Source organism: Python bivittatus, unplaced genomic scaffold (genome assembly GCF_059951505.1).
Source record: "Python bivittatus isolate LINGU-HERP-01145 unplaced genomic scaffold, Pbiv_v1 ctg000850_np1212, whole genome shotgun sequence".
NCBI classification, from domain to species: domain Eukaryota; kingdom Metazoa; phylum Chordata; class Lepidosauria; order Squamata; family Pythonidae; genus Python; species Python bivittatus.
Window position 1 is genome coordinate 60,089,155 of NW_028277112.1, and position 18,564 is coordinate 60,107,718.

The window sequence follows — 18,564 nt, forward strand, 5'->3', positions numbered from 1 at the left end:
ACCAAATGCCTGGTTTGGGGTTTTTTTTCCCCCTTCAAAGTTGTGTTTCTTCCCAAGGGACTTGGTTCATAAATACTGGATAGGATGTCAAAAAGAAAAAGAAAAAAGAAAAAGATCTATGCTTTACAACTGTCTTCCAGGGAAATTCAGTAATAAAAGCACAACTAAAACTGAGATGTAAATGTTAATTCACACATACAGATACACACACATTTTAAATGCTACTTATAGTTTGCAGAATTCACATATACTACTTCTAAATAATTTAACCAACCCTACCCCCAACCGCTAGTTAACAAATCACAATGAGATAAAATTCCAGTGCAATTTAGGCATATATATACACACACACACATGCAAACACACACACACATATTGTTAGCAACAAAAGGCTGCTATCAACCATATAAACTATTAAAGCAGTTCTATAAAATACTTATCTTGAAATGCATATATGCTATAAGTTTCATGTACAAATAGCTTTCTAGACATTGTGTTTTAAATTCTGAACATAACAAAACCAAAAAAAGTCATGCGAATGGATCAAAAACTTAGCAGCACTGGGGGTAAATCCATCATTTGTGGCTATTTTTCCCCTTTTCAAACCAACACATGATGAACAAATGACAGCTTCCTTAATGAATACTTCTTGGAATCTACATCCTCAGCCACAGTGTAGGGTTGCTTCCTGTTGAATATGAATAACACAGGTGGTGGTTGTCCTGCAAAGCAATTCCTGTTATTATATCTGTCATAAGATTCAGATACGGTGAACAGGATAGTAATGTGAGAATACTGCCATAGGATAATTTCTCAGAATTACGTTCCAAACAGAAAGTTACCTGCCATCCCATCTGCCACTGCAAATTCATCTTTTACCAAAGAATACTCCACCTCAGCCTGGTCACTGTTCATGGAACTGAATCTTGATGGGCTAGGAGTTTCTTCAGCGACATCTGTGGGCTGCAGAAACGCAGTATGAACATCCTGGATGTGAGCTTTAAGGTCTTCATAGGAAGGTGCTCGAAAATCACAGCCATCACACTGCAGCACCTCCATGGTCCTTGTTGGTAAGTTTTACATTAGGAAAACCTGAAAAGATGAGGGAAAAACATATTGTCTAAGAATCCTCTGCTAATAGGAAAAATCACTAGCATATGACATGCTTGTTCACAAAACTGTTACAGCAGCGGATTCAGTATTGAGCAAATATAGGAAAAGAAATATTCTCCAAGCGCAAGAAATAGAGCATACCAGAGCAGTAACAATTTTTTACAGAAATCTCAGACCTAACACATTTGATACATTCAAATATGTGACTCATAGTTACTTTATGCACAAGTCTTGCCCAATTGCCTTTTCTGCTCTCACTTTACCTGCTCATCAAATCCATTTCCAAAGAACAAGGAAGCATGTGTTGGAAATCCATCAACAATAAAATGCACAGGAACTATTGTTTAAAAAGTTTCAAAAGGACAAGCAGATTATTTACTCAAGACATTTTATCCCATGCTTCCTCCAAGCTTACGTGGCACACATATTATATCTTATCCAATTTTCACCTTTTTAGCAACCCTGTTAGGCTGACAACCTACAACTTGCTCAAGTTCAACTGAGTTGAGTTTAAGTTGGTGTAGCCACCTGCTCTCCCACTGTGAGCCCAAACTTCTAACCAAAAAGCCTTTAAATTATTTCCCCTTTCCAAGCTTACTACATTAGATATTATTGGCTATTACTGAACCTTTTTATGTAACCTGTTTCAGCTCTGGGGCTGCCCAAATGTGCAGGGCCACAATTATGAAATTCTAAGGCAACAAGGTGAATGAAAATGATAGCCTAGGAGCATCTAGCTCTCCTTCCATAAAGAGGAATTTCAGCAAGATAAAAAATATATACGCTGATATATTTCTCCCAGTGTTTCAGATCTCATGATTCTAAGTGTACACATTAAATACTTGGTAAATTCTATAGTTTCTATACTACTGAGAAATTATCACTGAATAAGATGAAAACATGTAACAGGCTAGGACAAGAAACCTACTCCTTTTCAAACAGTAATCTTTTTTAGATTTTTTTGTCCCATCTTTATTATTTTTATAAATAACTAAAGGTGGTGAACATACCTAATACTCCTTCCTCCTCCTATTTTCCCCACAACAACAACCCTGTGAGGTGAGTTGGGCTGAGAGAGATTTTATTTTTTTAATTTGTATGCTAACGTTGTGCCAGCATTGCACTAATGCAGCCGCAGCTATTATCTTAATGAATGAGCTGCTTATTTTAAAGTCTCCTCACACAATTCAGGTCATATTCAGTCTAGGAGTTCCTCCAGAGCAAGAGATGGAACAGCAGCCCAAGCGTGCCCTGAGAAAAATTCCATCTTCTCATTGTGATGTAATATGAGATTATGTTTATCAAATGTTCAAAGCTCAACAGTATCCCACCAGCATTACGAAGAAAAAGCAGTGCTACCAGGATCCTGCATCAGAAGAAAGTTCCTCTTGATAGCATGACTTAAAAAAAATGGACACAAGGAGCAGAAAAGCACATCCACTACAATATCTTGGTGCCCCACTCTCCTTCCTCTTTGCACTGAAAGACTGAACATTGGCCCTGCCTTCTTTTCAGCTAACATTGTTAACAACAATCAGGAGACTCAAATCTTTTATGTGCAAGCACCAGACCAGACTGTGTGGAAGAGGTTGCTATCTGCTCTGGATCAAATTACAGCAGTGAACACAGAGGCCCCACCCCATAAGTCTCCTTTCGCACAGTCCATTAGACCTGAAAACAATCTCTTCTCCCCCCACCCCTTTTGCCATGGCACAGCAGACGACTCTTGAATTCAGAATGCTCCAGAGGAAAAAGCAGGAGAGGAAATAATGAAACAGATCTTCTCACTGTCCATCTTCTTAACTTCCTCCCCCAGCATAGTCTTTTCATCTAAGTCAAACAAGCCACAGCTCTCTGAATGTGTTTATCACACTTTCAAGAGATATGAGCTCCTGCGTCACTGACGCTTTAAGACTCACTAAGCCGTCCTAGTCCTCTGAGCCTTAGGAGGGAGAGAGAGGTAGAGGGGGGGGGAGAGAGAGAGAGCAGCCATTTTAGCTCAGACAAGTCATGTATTAAGGGAGAGATAGGCTCAGAGCTTCTAGCCTGCACACAACATGGCTTCACTTATCTCAGCCTCATCTCCAGCATACAATATTCTCCAGCTTCTCCCCTCCCTGCCTTCTCCCGACCTTCCAAGACTAGTGTTAGAAACCAGCATTTTAAGATTTTGCCCTTGAAGGAAAGAACAGATGCCTAAGACTTCAAGGTTGCTATCAAACCAGCCTTTTTTCCTCTCCTTTAATAAAGCCATGGACAAAATACCTCTGAAGGTCCCTCCATTCCCCAATGTTCCATCAGCAACAGCCTTTGCTTAAGCCAAAGATCTGGTCAGGTGGCCTCACAGTCAAAAGCAAGAAGCAGAAGTGTAACCTTATTATTATTTTAAAACAGGATGGATAGAAGAAAGGGAGGCAGAGAGAGAACAGGGAGAAAGAAAAGAAGCAAAGGGAGGGGAAAAGCCTTCCACAATATGCGCTTTAGCCTCATGGGAGTCATTCTTCTATCCACAGAAGACATACCATCTGACTCTGCCTGCCAGATTCCAAAGTCTAATGACCTTTGTTAATCACCAGCCAAGCTGTCTGTTTAGCAAGCCTTGCCAATAGGCACACCCTTCAACACAAAGGCTGGAGCTATTCCTTTGGAGAGAGGTTCTCTGAAAGCTCCATTGTGTGTGGAAACCAAGGGGAAAGAAAAATGGGCGGGAATCTCTTCCTTTACATACCGGATGGAGTCTTCCTTTAAGGACCAAAAGGAACCAAAAACAAAAAAGAAAAGGGGGGGGAAGAAAGCAGGACTTTCTCTGCTGTTCCTCCTTGTTTAGAAAGTTCTCACATTAGCTTAGGAATCAGAAGGAAGGAGAGAGGAAAAATAGCAAATGAAACATCTCCCTACAAGGTAAAAAAGCAAGTGAGAATTGTCAGTTAGTACCATATGGTTGCATTTTCTTGAAGCTTCTTCTAAAGGATATTATTAACTCTGGCTTGCCCATGTATAAAACACTCAGACCAAACACTCAACTTGTTCTGTAGCAAAACAGATTGAAGAGCAATGCAATTACTGTACCAACTGTTAACAAGGACAACTGTCCCAGGACAGATCTGGCTGAAATGAGCAGAAGCTGAGCTGACACCCGGATTCGTAGCAAAGGTTGCTGGCTCAGCTTTCATTCATTTCAATGGAGGCTTTACAGGAAAAAAAAAATGCTGGAGGACTGCATTGATCAGAGTGCATGCATTTATTTAGCAGACCCTTCTCAAATGATCTCTTAACTTTAAGACAATATGGAAAGGCCAATGCCATTTATGGTCAGTTACATCTGAGTGGTCCTCAGTTTCACATTTTCACCAAAATCTGAAGAATTTCCCCATTATTTATTTATTACTTCTACACATTTGAAGATATAGTCAAACTCCCCCAAAGGCCTTACATGGTTTAAGGGATCAAAATAGAATGTCTGTATTTTTCTTTGTCTAGGGAAGATAAGAGAGCAGGGAGACCCATCTGTCAGCCAAAGAATGGAGCTTTTCACTGCAGATGTTAATACCCTGTCAGGATGCACATGAAAGAGAGATATATGGAAACAATATTGGCATGTTTGCTCATAATGACAAAGGCAGCAGTAGCATAATGTCCATATGATCATTGATGGATTATGCAATACCAAAATAATAAAAAAAAAACCACTAAGAAAGCTACTCAAAATCTGGCTGCCAACAAAATTTGGCATCCAGAAGAAAATTACACAAACATAAAAATATCATCATCATCATCATCATCATCATCATCATCATCATCATCATCATCATCTAATAAATACTTGCTTATTCTTAATGCAATCATTCTAATAATTTAGCACTAGGAAACATTCTGGAGGGAATAGGGTCGAAGAGACATTAAAGCAGTTGGAAAACAGCTATGTATGGCACTGAAACAACCATATATGAGAGATGAACATACCACATACATTCTAACCCCATTTAGATGTTCACCTAATGTGGAGAGCTCAAAGTCTAGAGAAACTGGGGTGGGACACACAGCTCAGCTCCATTATCACTCCAAGTTCCCAAGTGGGAGATCTGAAAGGAAATCACATTTGCTTGAATGCAAGTAGACCTATCAAAGCAAGCCAGGACCCTCCTTATTTGAATTCCTGATCACAGAAAAAGCTATACCTATAATCAAGCAAACAGAAGAACCCCTTTCCTTCAGATCTCCCCACACATTCAGGTAAATACTTAAGGATTATCTAAACTGCTAATCCCATTTGGTTTGCACTCTAGAGCAAAGATGGAAGAACAGTGAAATTACTTCCATGTTGAGCAACTTCTATGTTTAAAAGATAGGGTATTTGAATATTGTAATGTAATGTAAGAGTTCAGAGATTTAATGGAGGGGAGGGAAAAGAGTCAAAAAGTTTTAGTGTCCTAACCTGATATACTTCTCTGGATCCCAGCCATTTTTTAAAAATTACTCAGTATGTGAAGTCTTTCAAACTTCAAAGCATAGGTCTCCTTAGTTAACATGACAAGACACATACATGTATGCTCAGGCATATTAGAATTTATTGTGACATAAGTACACTTTATTTAAATAAAAGTATGCTGGACATTTTTCTAACACCTAGTTCAAGATGAATCTCAAGTTCCATGCAGAAAGATGAGGAGGGGGGAGAAAACAATCCTTTGTGGGAGAAAAAATGTTATGAATCCTCCAAAGATACACTTGTAGAGAGTTTTGCATTCTCCATGCATTTGAGCAAACGTCTCTTAATAGAATCCAGAAGGCCATAGCATTGGTCTAATCTTTTTTCTATGCTGGAGAGAGATTACTCTACCCGAAATAAGCATTGAAACAGCAATGTGATTCAACAGCCAACTAATTATAGATCTTACAAAACCTTCAAGAAATAGAACCTGAAATACCATAAGCAACATCATACCAAGTGCATTCTTCTTCACAATTTCCCTGCTATAGAATTCTTGATTTTAAACCAGGAAACACTAGCAGTAGTAATGCAAAACCTCTACTGCTACCTTAGATTGCCAGTGAAGTATTCTACATACACAACCAGGGTGTGTCTTTAGGACAAATGTTTTGACACTTTAAAAAAATATTGTTAACTATCATCTCTGTATCATCCATATTAGATCTAGTGCAAACACAGCACTATGTCCTGAAAACTGGCCAATCACAAGCTAGATTTTCAATGGGCAGCTCCCTTTTTAGTAGGGAATTTCCTCCTCCTAGCTGGTTCCAACTATGTTCTAGTCTGACATGCATAGGCATCTAGCAAATTCACTCAAAATCATTTACAAATCTTCTCCAACCCAAAGTTTCAAAGTTTAACTGAAGACCATCACAATGGGAAACAATGGTTAATGTGAACCCTAATTGTTAGTGTATGTGTAATTCTAGAATGGTTAATCACAAGTGAAGGATTGGTAGAAGCCTATCTCAGTTTAATTTGCAAATGATAGCCATACTAAACATTAGTTGTACATTCTCATTACAGACTCACCTTAAGTTCTTCTGGGCATGAAATATTTAGAAGAGATATTCAGACTGATGTATTTATAAAAGTGATGGGAAATAGCCCTTTGTAGTAGTGCTGAGGCAACAGAGAGGAAATGGGTGACAGGATGTGACTATTTTGATAGAAAAGCAACCAAACTTGGTGCAGTGACCTTGAGCTCAAGAGAAAGTTTAATATGTGGAGCCATCTGCTTCTGATAGGTTTAATGTGGTGAAGGAGCAGAAGTAAGGAAGGAAGTAGACTGATGCCAAGCCAGTTTAAAAGAGCTTATGAATACTGGAGTAAATACCAAGTTGCAATTTGTGGCTTCACGGGAGAGGGTTGAAATTTCCTAAGATATATAAATAAGCTCATACTTGAATATCTGGTTACTGAAAAAGACATCAGAGATATTTACATGTACACATACAAACTCATTCACATGTACCACTGATACCAACATGGGTTTGACATTCTCCAGCAGACATCTACAAACACTGTTATAAAACCAAGAGATCACTCCAACATTAAGAGATGTTCTCCTTCTGCTCAATTTGCAAACCATTCAGCTCTTAAAGGAAAATTCCAATACCTGCCCTTAGAGAACAGCTTTTAGCAGTAGTGATGGACAAAAAAGTAGATTTTTCAACACAACAAAACTTTAGATTTGCATGAAAGGTTGGGAGATCTTCACCGGAGGCTATCGGCCAAGCAAACAGCAGAAGCACATAAACATGGAAGCTCTTGTTGAAATTATGTTCCAATGTGAGCAGTAAGTGCTGCCTCAGATACATGGGCATGAATTATATTCATGTTGCAAAACAAGGAAGTAGATACATATGCAAGTGGAAATCTATTCATGTAGGTATATATGATTAAAGATGCATGATTATGAACATGGTGGGAGGGTGAGATGTGACTCAGTGTTTTATTCCAATACTTCACAAGATGCATTAACTATAAATCCATATCTTGGGTCCAAAGTGAGGAAAAGATTCTCAGGATTCCTGTCTTCCAAAAGAAATTATTTCTTTTTATATTTATAAACTGCTTTTCCAAAATAAATCTCTTCCCAAAGAAGATAGTGTAATAAAAAAAGCACAATTCACTAAACTAACAATAATTTTAATACAATCAATTAGCAATATATTTAAAGAGCAATAAAGAATGTCAGAAGCAAGAATAAAATTTGGATGTATTGATGTCTAGTGGCTTGCTATCTTGAGCTCATCTTTTTTCTCATCATTATTCAAACATTTTGCACTGTGTTCTATTAAATGCATTATTCTAATTTTTATCTGGCTCCACAGCTTTACCATTATCATTATTTTTTTAAATATTAAAAAATGAACTTTTTTTAAGGTATGAATTGTAGTTTAATATCATTTTACAGACCAAAGAGTGAAATTAAAATATTTTAATCTATATCTGTGAAAGAGCTGCAGAGAAGAACATTCTATTCTCCAAATGTTATTTGAGGAGTTGAAACCGCCTTACAAGTCATAAAAGTTGGCACAGCTAGAAATATACAATGTCACAGTGCTTCGTTTACCTATGAGCAAAACTAAACTTAAAAATTTTTTTTAAAACTTTTGAGGGATAGGGACAGCACATAAACACTACTTTGCTATCTCTGAATGAGAGAAATCATTATTGGCTCAACCATCTTCATCATATATTCTCATGTTTCAATGGTTCCAAAAATCTAAATCCAATCTAACCTGAAAGTTGTAACCCTCTCTTTTTCTCCTATTTGCAGGTAGTATCCCATTGTTGCTCGTAATTAAGCTAATTAATCTCTACAGCATGCATTGCAGTGAATTTTATACCTCTATGCGCTCCTGCTATAATAGACTTCCCTAGCTATGATGCCTAGGATGGATTGAGTTATAATCTAACACATCTGGATGATACCAGTTTAGAGAAGACTATTTAGCCAATCTGTTGCAGGGAAATTAGCCTTGTGGCTGCAGTGGGATAAGCGGTGAACACTGAAACAACTGGAATGAAATTGGGCTTCAGATCACAAATGGGACAATTCTGCTTCAAGTTCAATGACTGCCTTGATTTTTACAGTATTTTTTTTTCAAGATGAGAAAAATATAACACATGATACTTCCCTTGAAATCTAAGATGTCACGGTGAAAATTAGTTTGATGGTTCTGGGCATCAAACTGAATTCCAGTATGAAACTCTAGCTTGATTCCCACACTGGTTTTGTAAAGGCCCATGGATAAATGGAGGAGTCTCTAATGCTTTGTCTTATCAATGTAGACTTCCAATCCTACACATATACCTGAAGTAATTCCATTTGAGCTTACTTCAGAGTAGATATGCAAAGAACTGTGTTGTGCCTAGGCTGCATTTCTTCTTCTTGGTCTTTTGTCATATGGTGTTCCCCATGCTTTTATATTTTGTACCTGAATGTAATACCTCCTATTGTTTATAATAAATATAAATAACACACACAAACACACACACACATTATTAACTATTTCGATGTATTGAAGTCTAGTGGCTTGACATCTTGATCTTACCTGTTTTCTCATTACCATTCAAACATTTTGCACTGTGTTCTATTAACTGCATTATTATTATTATTATTTTTAACCTGGCTCCACAGCTCTACCATTATCAAAGTATATAAAAATCAATGATTTTTATTTTAAAAATGAACTGTTTTTTAAAAAGGTATGAATTGTAGTTTAATTTTTCACATCGATAAAATGCTAAATTGTTATCAATTAAAAATAATAGCTATAATTAAGTCTCATCATGGTCATGACAAACTTATACTAGCCACTTATGTGAAAATGAATCAGAAATTACATTCATGCAGAGCTACAAATATAAATTCCATCTTTCATCTCATAAAACTAATTCTGTCCAGACTAATTAACAGCTCTCAACTTTTGAAAGTTATAGACTTTCAGTTTCCATTTTCCTAACCAAAATCAGCTCTGTATAGACATGGAATAGATGAGATCATTTTATTCTGTTTTTATATGTTGGTGGAGCTCAGCCAAGTAAGCCACAATGGATAAGACAATAAACGACAGGACAATCAAATGCAGAAGAGGAACAGGCATTCCTAATCTACTCCTGCTGAACCTGAAGCCTGTCACAAATAAGAAGCATTACGTGCTCTTTCCTAAATGAATAAAAATTGTTATCTAAGAATTATGAAACTCCTTCCTTGATGTCATAAAATGCTGAACTGAAGTGTCAGTTAACATGCTTCAGTGTTAAGATCTGCACTGTTTTTAAAAAGAAACTATGTAAAGTACAGTACTTAAATTAAATTCTGTTCGAGCACATTAAAGAACAAAATTTATTATCAGCAAGCTTATTACTGGAAAAAAAAGTGCTGGCTAACCTTTTTGGCAGCGCGCCACACATGAAGGCCAAGGTATGAGATAATGCTAGTGTAATGCAATCTATACCCAGACCCACGTTGCATGAGTCAGAAGCAAGCAACAGTCATAGAAGGGAAGCACAGAATGACACTGGCTTAACCAGGCCTGTGAGGCCTCATATCCTGCTCTGGGAATGCCACCAAATCCTACAGGGCCTCTTGTTGCATCCATGATGCAAGCTGTACAATGAAGGGTCTAGTGACAGCGTTCTTTAGGGCAACTCCTTGATATTGGCAATTAGCCCTGATGGCTGTGGGACACCCTCTGAAGACCATCTGCTGGGAGACCAGTGGGCTTCTTATGCTGTTGGCTGGCCATTGTGAGAACAGACTGCTGGACTAGATGGGCCTGGAGTCCAATCCAGCAGGACATTGTTTATGTGCTTACATTAATATAATTAACTCTGCACTGAAAACAGGGAGTGCATTTTCCCCCTTTTTTGCTTTGGGATGCTGGGGCAATTTAAGGCCCTGGACAAAACAGTTTTCAGGCCCTTCTTTTGCACACATATGCCCCCTCTCAGTCTTGATAGCAACTAACTCAGCATGTTTAAATATGCAGAATACAGAGAATAATTTCACTTTATTACATTATATTATATATATTAAATATATATTTTCATTAATAATAATTTTATTTATTTATTTTCAAATTTGTATGCCGCCCATCTCCCCCAATGGGTGACTCTGGGCGGCTCACGATAATAAAAAAGAAGAAAAAACACAGGACTCTCCAGACATGCACATAATCTATAAATAGTTAAAAAACATATATTAAAAATGGCCTAAAAACCTTCTATAATTTGACCCTAAAAAACCTGTAAGATGCTGGTGGGGGGACAACCCTTCACCCCACCAGCCATCTCCACAGGTGCGGGCCCCCCTCTGGCCCCCAGGCCTTCTGGCAGAGCCAGGATTTGATCTCTTTCCTGAAGGCCATGAGGGAGGGGGCACACCGCACCTCAGGCGGCAAGATGTTCCATAGGGCAGGCGCTACAGCAGAAAAGGGTCTCTGCCTAGACCCCAACAATCAAAATTCCTTGACGGGTGGGGTCTGCAACCTGCCCCTTCTGCTGGACCGAGTGGGGCGGGCTGAGATGACCGGTGCAAGGCGGTTCCTCAGATAACCTGGTCCCATGCCATGAAGGGCTTTAAAGGTGATGACCAACACCTTGAATTGGACCCGGAAACAAACTGGCGACCAATGCAGCTCACGCAACAGGGGTGTTATACGTGCCCTCCTAGGGGCATTAAGAACTAATAATGATGACAATCTGCTACTAGATAGGCAAATAAACCTCTGTCGAATGCAAAAAGAGTACCTTACAAAACAAATTAGGATACATAATATTATTAAAGCATTTATAGTCAGAAATTGAGAATAAATAATATGGCATTAATAAAAATCATTAATGCAACATCTGGTTCTAGTTTACCTGAATGGCTTTTTCCTTGAATTCATTTCAGCAAACTTATCAGGGACAGTAGTACAAGAGATCTACCTACCAACAACATTTCTGCAGAGAGCAAAGTACCTTGATCAATTTTTTCTTGCTCTGCTGAAGATGTTAAGAATTTGATTTATCAGGTTTAGTTTCCTAAAGCAGGGTTCCTCAACCTCGGCAACTTTAAGATGGGTGGACTTCAACTCCCAGAATTGGCTGGCTGGGGAATTCTGGGAGTTGAAGTCCACCCATCTTAAAGTTGCTGAGGTTGAGGAACCCTGTCCTAAAGCACCAACTTGATGCAATTGCTCTAAGCACTCTTATTTCATTTATTTGTATGAATCATATTCTGAGCCTGCTTTCTTCTCTTCCGTCCAAGAGCCTGAAGTATTGGGCCTAGGACTCATCCTATCTACCCACGGCTATTGCTAATCCCATCTGCAATAATCCAGCTCTCCTGCAGGGAATTCTGGGAACAAGCTTCCTATCTGATTCTGGAAACATTACCCTATGGAAGAAAGGTGAAAAAGTGGATAGGAGCTATTATATGTAAGGAAAGAGAGCAACACATACTAGTTTTTGTTCCAAAACTCGGGGGGGGGGGGACGGGGACCCAGGGCATTAAACATGGGATAGACAAAAAAGGAGAAAGTACAGTTTCATTAAAACTGTCCTTGGTTCCATTTAGGCTCAGGACTGTTCTGATCCCTGGAATATGATAGTGCCCAAGTTTCTTCTGCAACAATGGAACGGTTCTTTTCATTCCATCCCCCAGCTCTCAGGAAATTATAAAACTTTGTAAGATCATAGGATTAATTAGCAGCAGATCTTATCAGATATTCCTAAAAATGCAGAATTGTCTCACATGTATTACCCCATAAGAAGAACAGGCTGCAAGCGTACAATCTTGGTAGCCCACTAAATTTAGCAATCTGAACCAACATGGAAGCGCACTGTGAATAAATAAATGAGAAACTCCAACTTGACATGCAGTTAAATTAACTGAACATAGCAGGATTTCCCTCTACCTCCCGAGATGCAAGCCTGCCTTTTCAAGAAATGTTTCTCTGACCCTTGATGTGACTTAAAAAAAAAAAAAAAACTGTGGAAATGACCAAGCTGGACAGCAACAGAAAATAAAGGTTAATGCTGGAAATACAAAGAGCCTAAAACAGATTGTTTCAAGGTTAAGTACATATTGCAAAAAGAAGCAAAATCATTCCCAGCAAAAGAGTAAAAACTTGAATGAAAACATCTACTTCAGAAGGTTTTGAAAGGACTCAGCAGACAGAAGCTTTGATCTGGAAACAGGACGTTTCAGTAATGTTTTCTCATCTTCACTACACTGACAACAATAACAAATAAGAGAGGAACAAAAGCAGAAAGGATAAACCAACTGGAATAGGGACTACCTCAGGGGAGGAACCTATGTGCCTCCATATGTTGCTTAATTACAGCTTCCAATGGAGTTCACCAATGGCCATGATAACTGGAACTATTGGAAGATTTAGTTCAGGAACATCTGGAGGGCTTCCTCTTGTTAAGTTCCCCTCTGCGCTCACTGGCAGACATTCAGAAACTGAATCCTAGCAAAGGTTGAACATGTAGATTAATATCTGGCAGAGATTGAATCATGACAATTCTTTCTCTGGTGATTGCCCTGTCACTAATCTGCTTGTTTAGGCATTCACTAGCCAGGTTACAATGAAAGGAAGAAAGATACAGGCAGCTGAAGAGAAAAAAAGAGAGATGCACATTGCTAGAGACAATGAAGGAACATTTGGTGGGCTTCCTCCACAGGACCTCATGGACCAATCAAAAGAATCTCATGTTAAAAATGGCCTAAAGTGGCCAAGAGTATTTTCATTTTCTAAATGATAGGATACTTTTCAGTCTCATGAAAAGTAGAGCTTACTGCAAATATTCTATCAAACCTAATTATATATTAAAATATTCAATATACCATTCTTGTTTGCATGTTAATCTCTTTAAGAAAAAAAGTGTTTTCTGTTGGATTGTCATAACAGGCTGACTCTAATGGTTTTGCCTTTTTTTAAAGTTCAAGCTTTTAAAGCTCTCTCTTCCTTTCAGCAGTCCAACCAACCAGACGGATTTTTCGGTTATTTTTTTAACATTTTGATTTGTTCTAGTTCTGCTTTTTTTTTTTTTTTTGGTGATATAGTTGTGACAATAAAAAATGAGCAGATTTCATGGTGCTTTTCAAAACATTGTTTATAATTTTTGTAAAAAAATATTTTAATATCTTGATGATTTAACACCCCAGAACATCCCTAAATATATTCTGCCATGAGAACTGCGTATGAGTAACATTAATATGCAGAAAGCCAATTATCAAGTTCCTATGAGTTGTTTTAATTTTTTATTTGCCATAAAATATGCATTCCTTACACTTTTCCTGTTCAGTGCTCTTCGTTTCTATTTCCATAGCCAACAAATATGTTGAGCGGTATATGCAGCTTCAACTGTCTTTGCTCTGTACTCTTTTCTTCTCCTAATTATTCCTGAATTAATATCTTTGGGAAAGAAAGTAGGAAGATTGTGTCTGGCTCAGTTTTTTGGAAGACATAAACTGCCCCTGCTGAAGAAAATTCACTGTCCAGATGACAGCCCCACGCATCCAGTGGACTTCCCAATCCATGATGTCTTAATGACATGTAAGTAGGGAATAATTTCAAAGCACCTGGGACAATCTATCTACAGTAGGGTCATTTAGGGAGAACAAGGCTATAGTTACGTCCCAGCTGATGTTGTATAGATGTACTGAATTATTAACTACACTCATACACAGCTTTCACTGACAGGAGCTTGAACCAGCAAACCTGGAGGGTGGGTGCCCTTTGGGAAATACTGTCTTGGACTAATTCTGCTTCTGGTTCAGGGCTATTTCAGCTTGGAAGATATTGAGGCCTCAGTGCATACTGGGATATGTAGTCACTGAACATTATAAATATGAATTTTAGACACTAAAAACCATAATCAGTCTGCATCATTATATTAAACACTAATGTTTTATATAGCACAAGAGGGAGGAGAAAATAACAGGAATAAAAATGTTCTGATTTTAGTTGGAGAGTCTTCGCTAAAATCAGGAGGAGAAAAGTATTTTTATGCAAAGTGGAACTTTTGTGTGGGACTTTAAACATAGCTATTTACAGTCCGTGTGGTCTGGCATAGTGTTGGTGAGAACTGTGATAAATTGGATTGACTACAACTGCCTACCACAGTTCTTCCTGTTGCTCCTTTGAACTGAGCTACCAGTACGTAGTGAATGAGGCTAACTGTGAACAGGAAAGTCAGAGTTCAGAGTCCATCTTTGACATTAACTCAATACATTATAATAGAAAAGCTTATCCTTAGCGTGCTCATGCAAGGGTACACTCACACAACAAACAATTCAATATGGAGACACAAGTATTTGACCTTACAACTGATGACTAGAACAGTCTACAGTTGTATGTATGTATGTATGTGTGTGTGTGTGTGTGTATATATAGATATGTGTGTGTGTGTGTGTGTGTGTGCGTGTGTATGCACATACACGCACTAAGTATTATATTAATTCTGCCTACCCAGGGACATTGCAAGTGGAAAAGAAAATCTTATCCTTTTCCCAGAATTATTTATTTCCCTTCTCATAGCTACGATGTATTCCCTGCAAAGGTACACTATGCAAGCATAGTGATCCTATGATCCATGAAAATAACTAATTTTCAGCTCTGAATGGAAATCTGTCAAGTACACCAACAGCAAATTGGGGGGGGGGGTGTAGATATTACCGTACTGCTGCCAGACAAGTAATGCACTGTTTACAGTGAATATATTGATCATAAAAATTGACACATTTAGCATACTTGACCATCACACCACTGGGTTGCCATCACCATGAAAAGACATTTCTGTCAGTAAGAGGAATAATTGGTTTGTTATACTGTATGCAACAATATAGATAGATGGATTAGCAAATGCATACCAAAGTCCCTCTGACTTAAACCATGCGGATGACTTTATTGTATTTCTAGCTCAGCTAGGGATCTAAGGAATATAGCTGCTCAGAGCTTTTAGTTACTTTCTCCAAGTGCCCTGGCTGAATGACGTTAGGCTGGATGGCTATCACAAAGAAATCTGTGTCACTACATTCATGGAAGATATTGTGGGAGAAGAGTCGTGTGAACTTTATGGTAGCTAAAATTCAGAGAATCTGGTAGTACAGTGATACCTCGGGATACGAACGCCTCTGCTTGCGAATTTTTCGGGTTACGACCAGCTCTGGCCCCAAAATTTTACCTCGGTTTGCGAACTCCGCCTCGGGGTACGAGCCATTTTCCGCCCGTGCCACGTGGTCCGCGGCCATTTTCTGCCCGTGCCACGTGGTCCGCGGCCATTTTCTGCCCGTGCCACGTGGTCCACGGCCATTTTTCCGCCCGTGCCACGTGGTCCGCGGCTGTTTTTCCGGCCCTGCCGCGTGGTCCGCGGCCGTTTTCGCGCCACGCCGGGCCGTTTTCGCGCCGCGCCGGGCCGTTTTCGCGCCGCGCCACGCTGCACCCGGCCATTTTCGCGCCGCACCACGCCGCGCCCGGCCGCTTTCCGTGTGGTCCGTGGACGCCAGAACGGATTAACGGTAATTACATTGAACCTTATGGGAAATTGCCTCGGGTTGCGACCAAATTCGGGCGGAGGGCGGAACGGATTAACCGGATTTACACTGAACCCTATGGGGAAATTTGCCTCGGGGTGCGACCAAATTCAGAGGGCGGAACGGATTAACCGGATTTACATTGAACCCTATGGGGAAATTTCCTTCGGGTTACGACCAACTCGGGATACGCCCAGAGTCAGGAACGGATTAAGTTCGTATCCCGAGGTACCACTGTATCTTTTAAGAGGATTTATTATTTGTTTATTTATTGAGTAAATTTATAGGCTGCCCATCTCATCTACATGACTCTGGGCGGCTCACAAGTGAAACAGAATAAAACAGGAGAAACAACTAGAGTTAAAAACAACAAAAATAACCTAAAAACAGCAGCTGAGAAGACTCACAACCACTCACTTAAGCCATGACATGCAGCTCTCTTTATCAGATACAGGCGTATGCCTTAAATAAACGTATGCCTTAAATTGTTAGTCTCAAAAAGTGCTACCACATTCTTTGAATCTCCACTTGCAGAATAATGTCCTCAAGGAGGCTTTCTTGGCACCTACACCATTATTGATTGAGCAGGAGACAAAGCCCTCTTCTCCCAGAATTTAAAAGTGTTAGGTCATGATTAAACGATTATCCCAGACTTTAGAGATTTGCTCCATGATTTCTACTTTGTACTGATCACTGTTCCTGTTAGTTGGTATTTGTTATATATTGCATTTGTATTATTTAATTTACAACTTAACGCATCCAGATAATCTCTGTTATTAGTTGGAGTCATATAATGTATTAATTATAATAGATACCTAAACAGTATAAGTTCCTCTTACACTGTTTAGGTATATACAGTATATACAGCTGTATATATATACCTATTAGGTGCATATATTATATTATATTATATTATATTATATTATATTATATTATATTATATTATATTATATTATCTGTATATATTCTGTAAATATACAGAAAGAGGAAGAAACTCGAGCATTTTATAAGCCACCCCTCTAACAAGCACATATTTGAAAAATATGTTTCTTTGGGTATGTGCCTTAGTAGGTAGAAGTTGAGAACTAATTTTCAATATTTCTGAATTTGCTATGACTTTTCACCAAGACAATAAATTTGATACTATTGCTACATTTCAACTTGGTGGCAGGACAATTTCAATTCTATTGGGTGGTAAATCTAGTCATATACAGCAGAATGCTTTTTAATAAAAAAAAAATCCTCTAAGGGGCTCATCATACAGAGTTGTAAGTAATAACTTGCCTAGACTAGAACAGCTCAAGAAGAATCTTTTATAATTTAAAAAAATATTAATACATTTGTAAGCTGCCCCACTATTCTGAACTCAAAGTACTTAACATATGTTTAACCCAAGGATAATCTGTAGTAATTGGTTATTGCCATCTTATCCTTTTAAGATTAATTAAAAATTAAAATTCAAGGATAGATATAGCTAGAGAAACAAACTGGGTTTCATGCCCAGGAAGGCAGACAAAAAAAAAAAAAAAGAATGCAAATTTTATCTGACTGAGATGCATGATTTAATTACATATAACTAGCTTAGATTTCCCGCTCACCAGTAATCAGTAACCGCATTAAAGACTCATGAAACTTTGCAGAGACAAGAGCTTTCCACAGCTAATAAAATATAGCTAAAAAACAGACTAGTCCATTTCTAAAGCACATGGTGTCTAACATTTGACGTTCAAGGATGATATGTAGATTTCTAAAACGTCTGTCTCCAGAAGCACAATGCCATAATCTAGCAAGATATGAAAAGCCAAGATGATTTTGTCCACTGAAGTTTTCCCAAAGGAATTACTTTAAGTATATTGCCCTTAAAGATTTGCCAATATCTATTTTAACAGATTTTTAAAAATTGAAAATTAGTCCCAGGGCACATTTTGAGAGCAGTAGCTGGATGGGAGACACCCGGGAGCTCAAGTAGCCAATCTTGAGTTCCATGATAGAAGAAATTAGTTAAATCCAGGGGTTTGCAAACTGTGCGTTGGTACCCCACCTGGGGATCACAAAAAAATGGTGGGGGAGTCACTTTTTTTTTTTTTTAATCTAATTAGGCTTGTGCAGGCAATATGAAAGTAACATCAAAATTTACACTGGGCTCTGCTCCTCATTTTGCCAGCACGAGCCCACAGTGAGGAGGTACTATACTGCAAAGTTTGTGAGCTCCTATAAAATATAAACATTTCATTATAAAAATGCCATTTTTATTTCTTGCCCAAGCTGAACACAGATGACATTAGTTGTACTTATGGGGAATCACATAAATTCACTTATCATTTTAGGCAGTATTACAAAGTTTGAGACCCACTGGGTCAACCAGTACCTGCATATGCCTCTCCCATAACATTTTATGGGAGAGGTCCTTCAGGCTGGT

At 38.5% G+C, this 18,564-nt stretch overlaps 1 protein-coding gene across 6 annotated transcripts in view; it reads right to left on the minus strand.

Moving 5' to 3' along the window:
• Positions 1 to 18,564, minus strand: part of ZNF462 (zinc finger protein 462) — a 151,686-nt gene that overhangs the window by 80,801 nt on the left and 52,321 nt on the right. For all 6 annotated transcript variants that reach the window (XM_025163995.2, XM_025163993.2, XM_025163997.2 and 3 more), the window contains exon 2: positions 843 to 1,092. In XM_025163995.2, coding sequence (XP_025019763.2) covers positions 843 to 1,059 — 217 coding nt within the window. In that variant the 5' untranslated portion in view covers positions 1,060 to 1,092. The remainder of the gene's footprint in view (positions 1 to 842; positions 1,093 to 18,564) is intronic.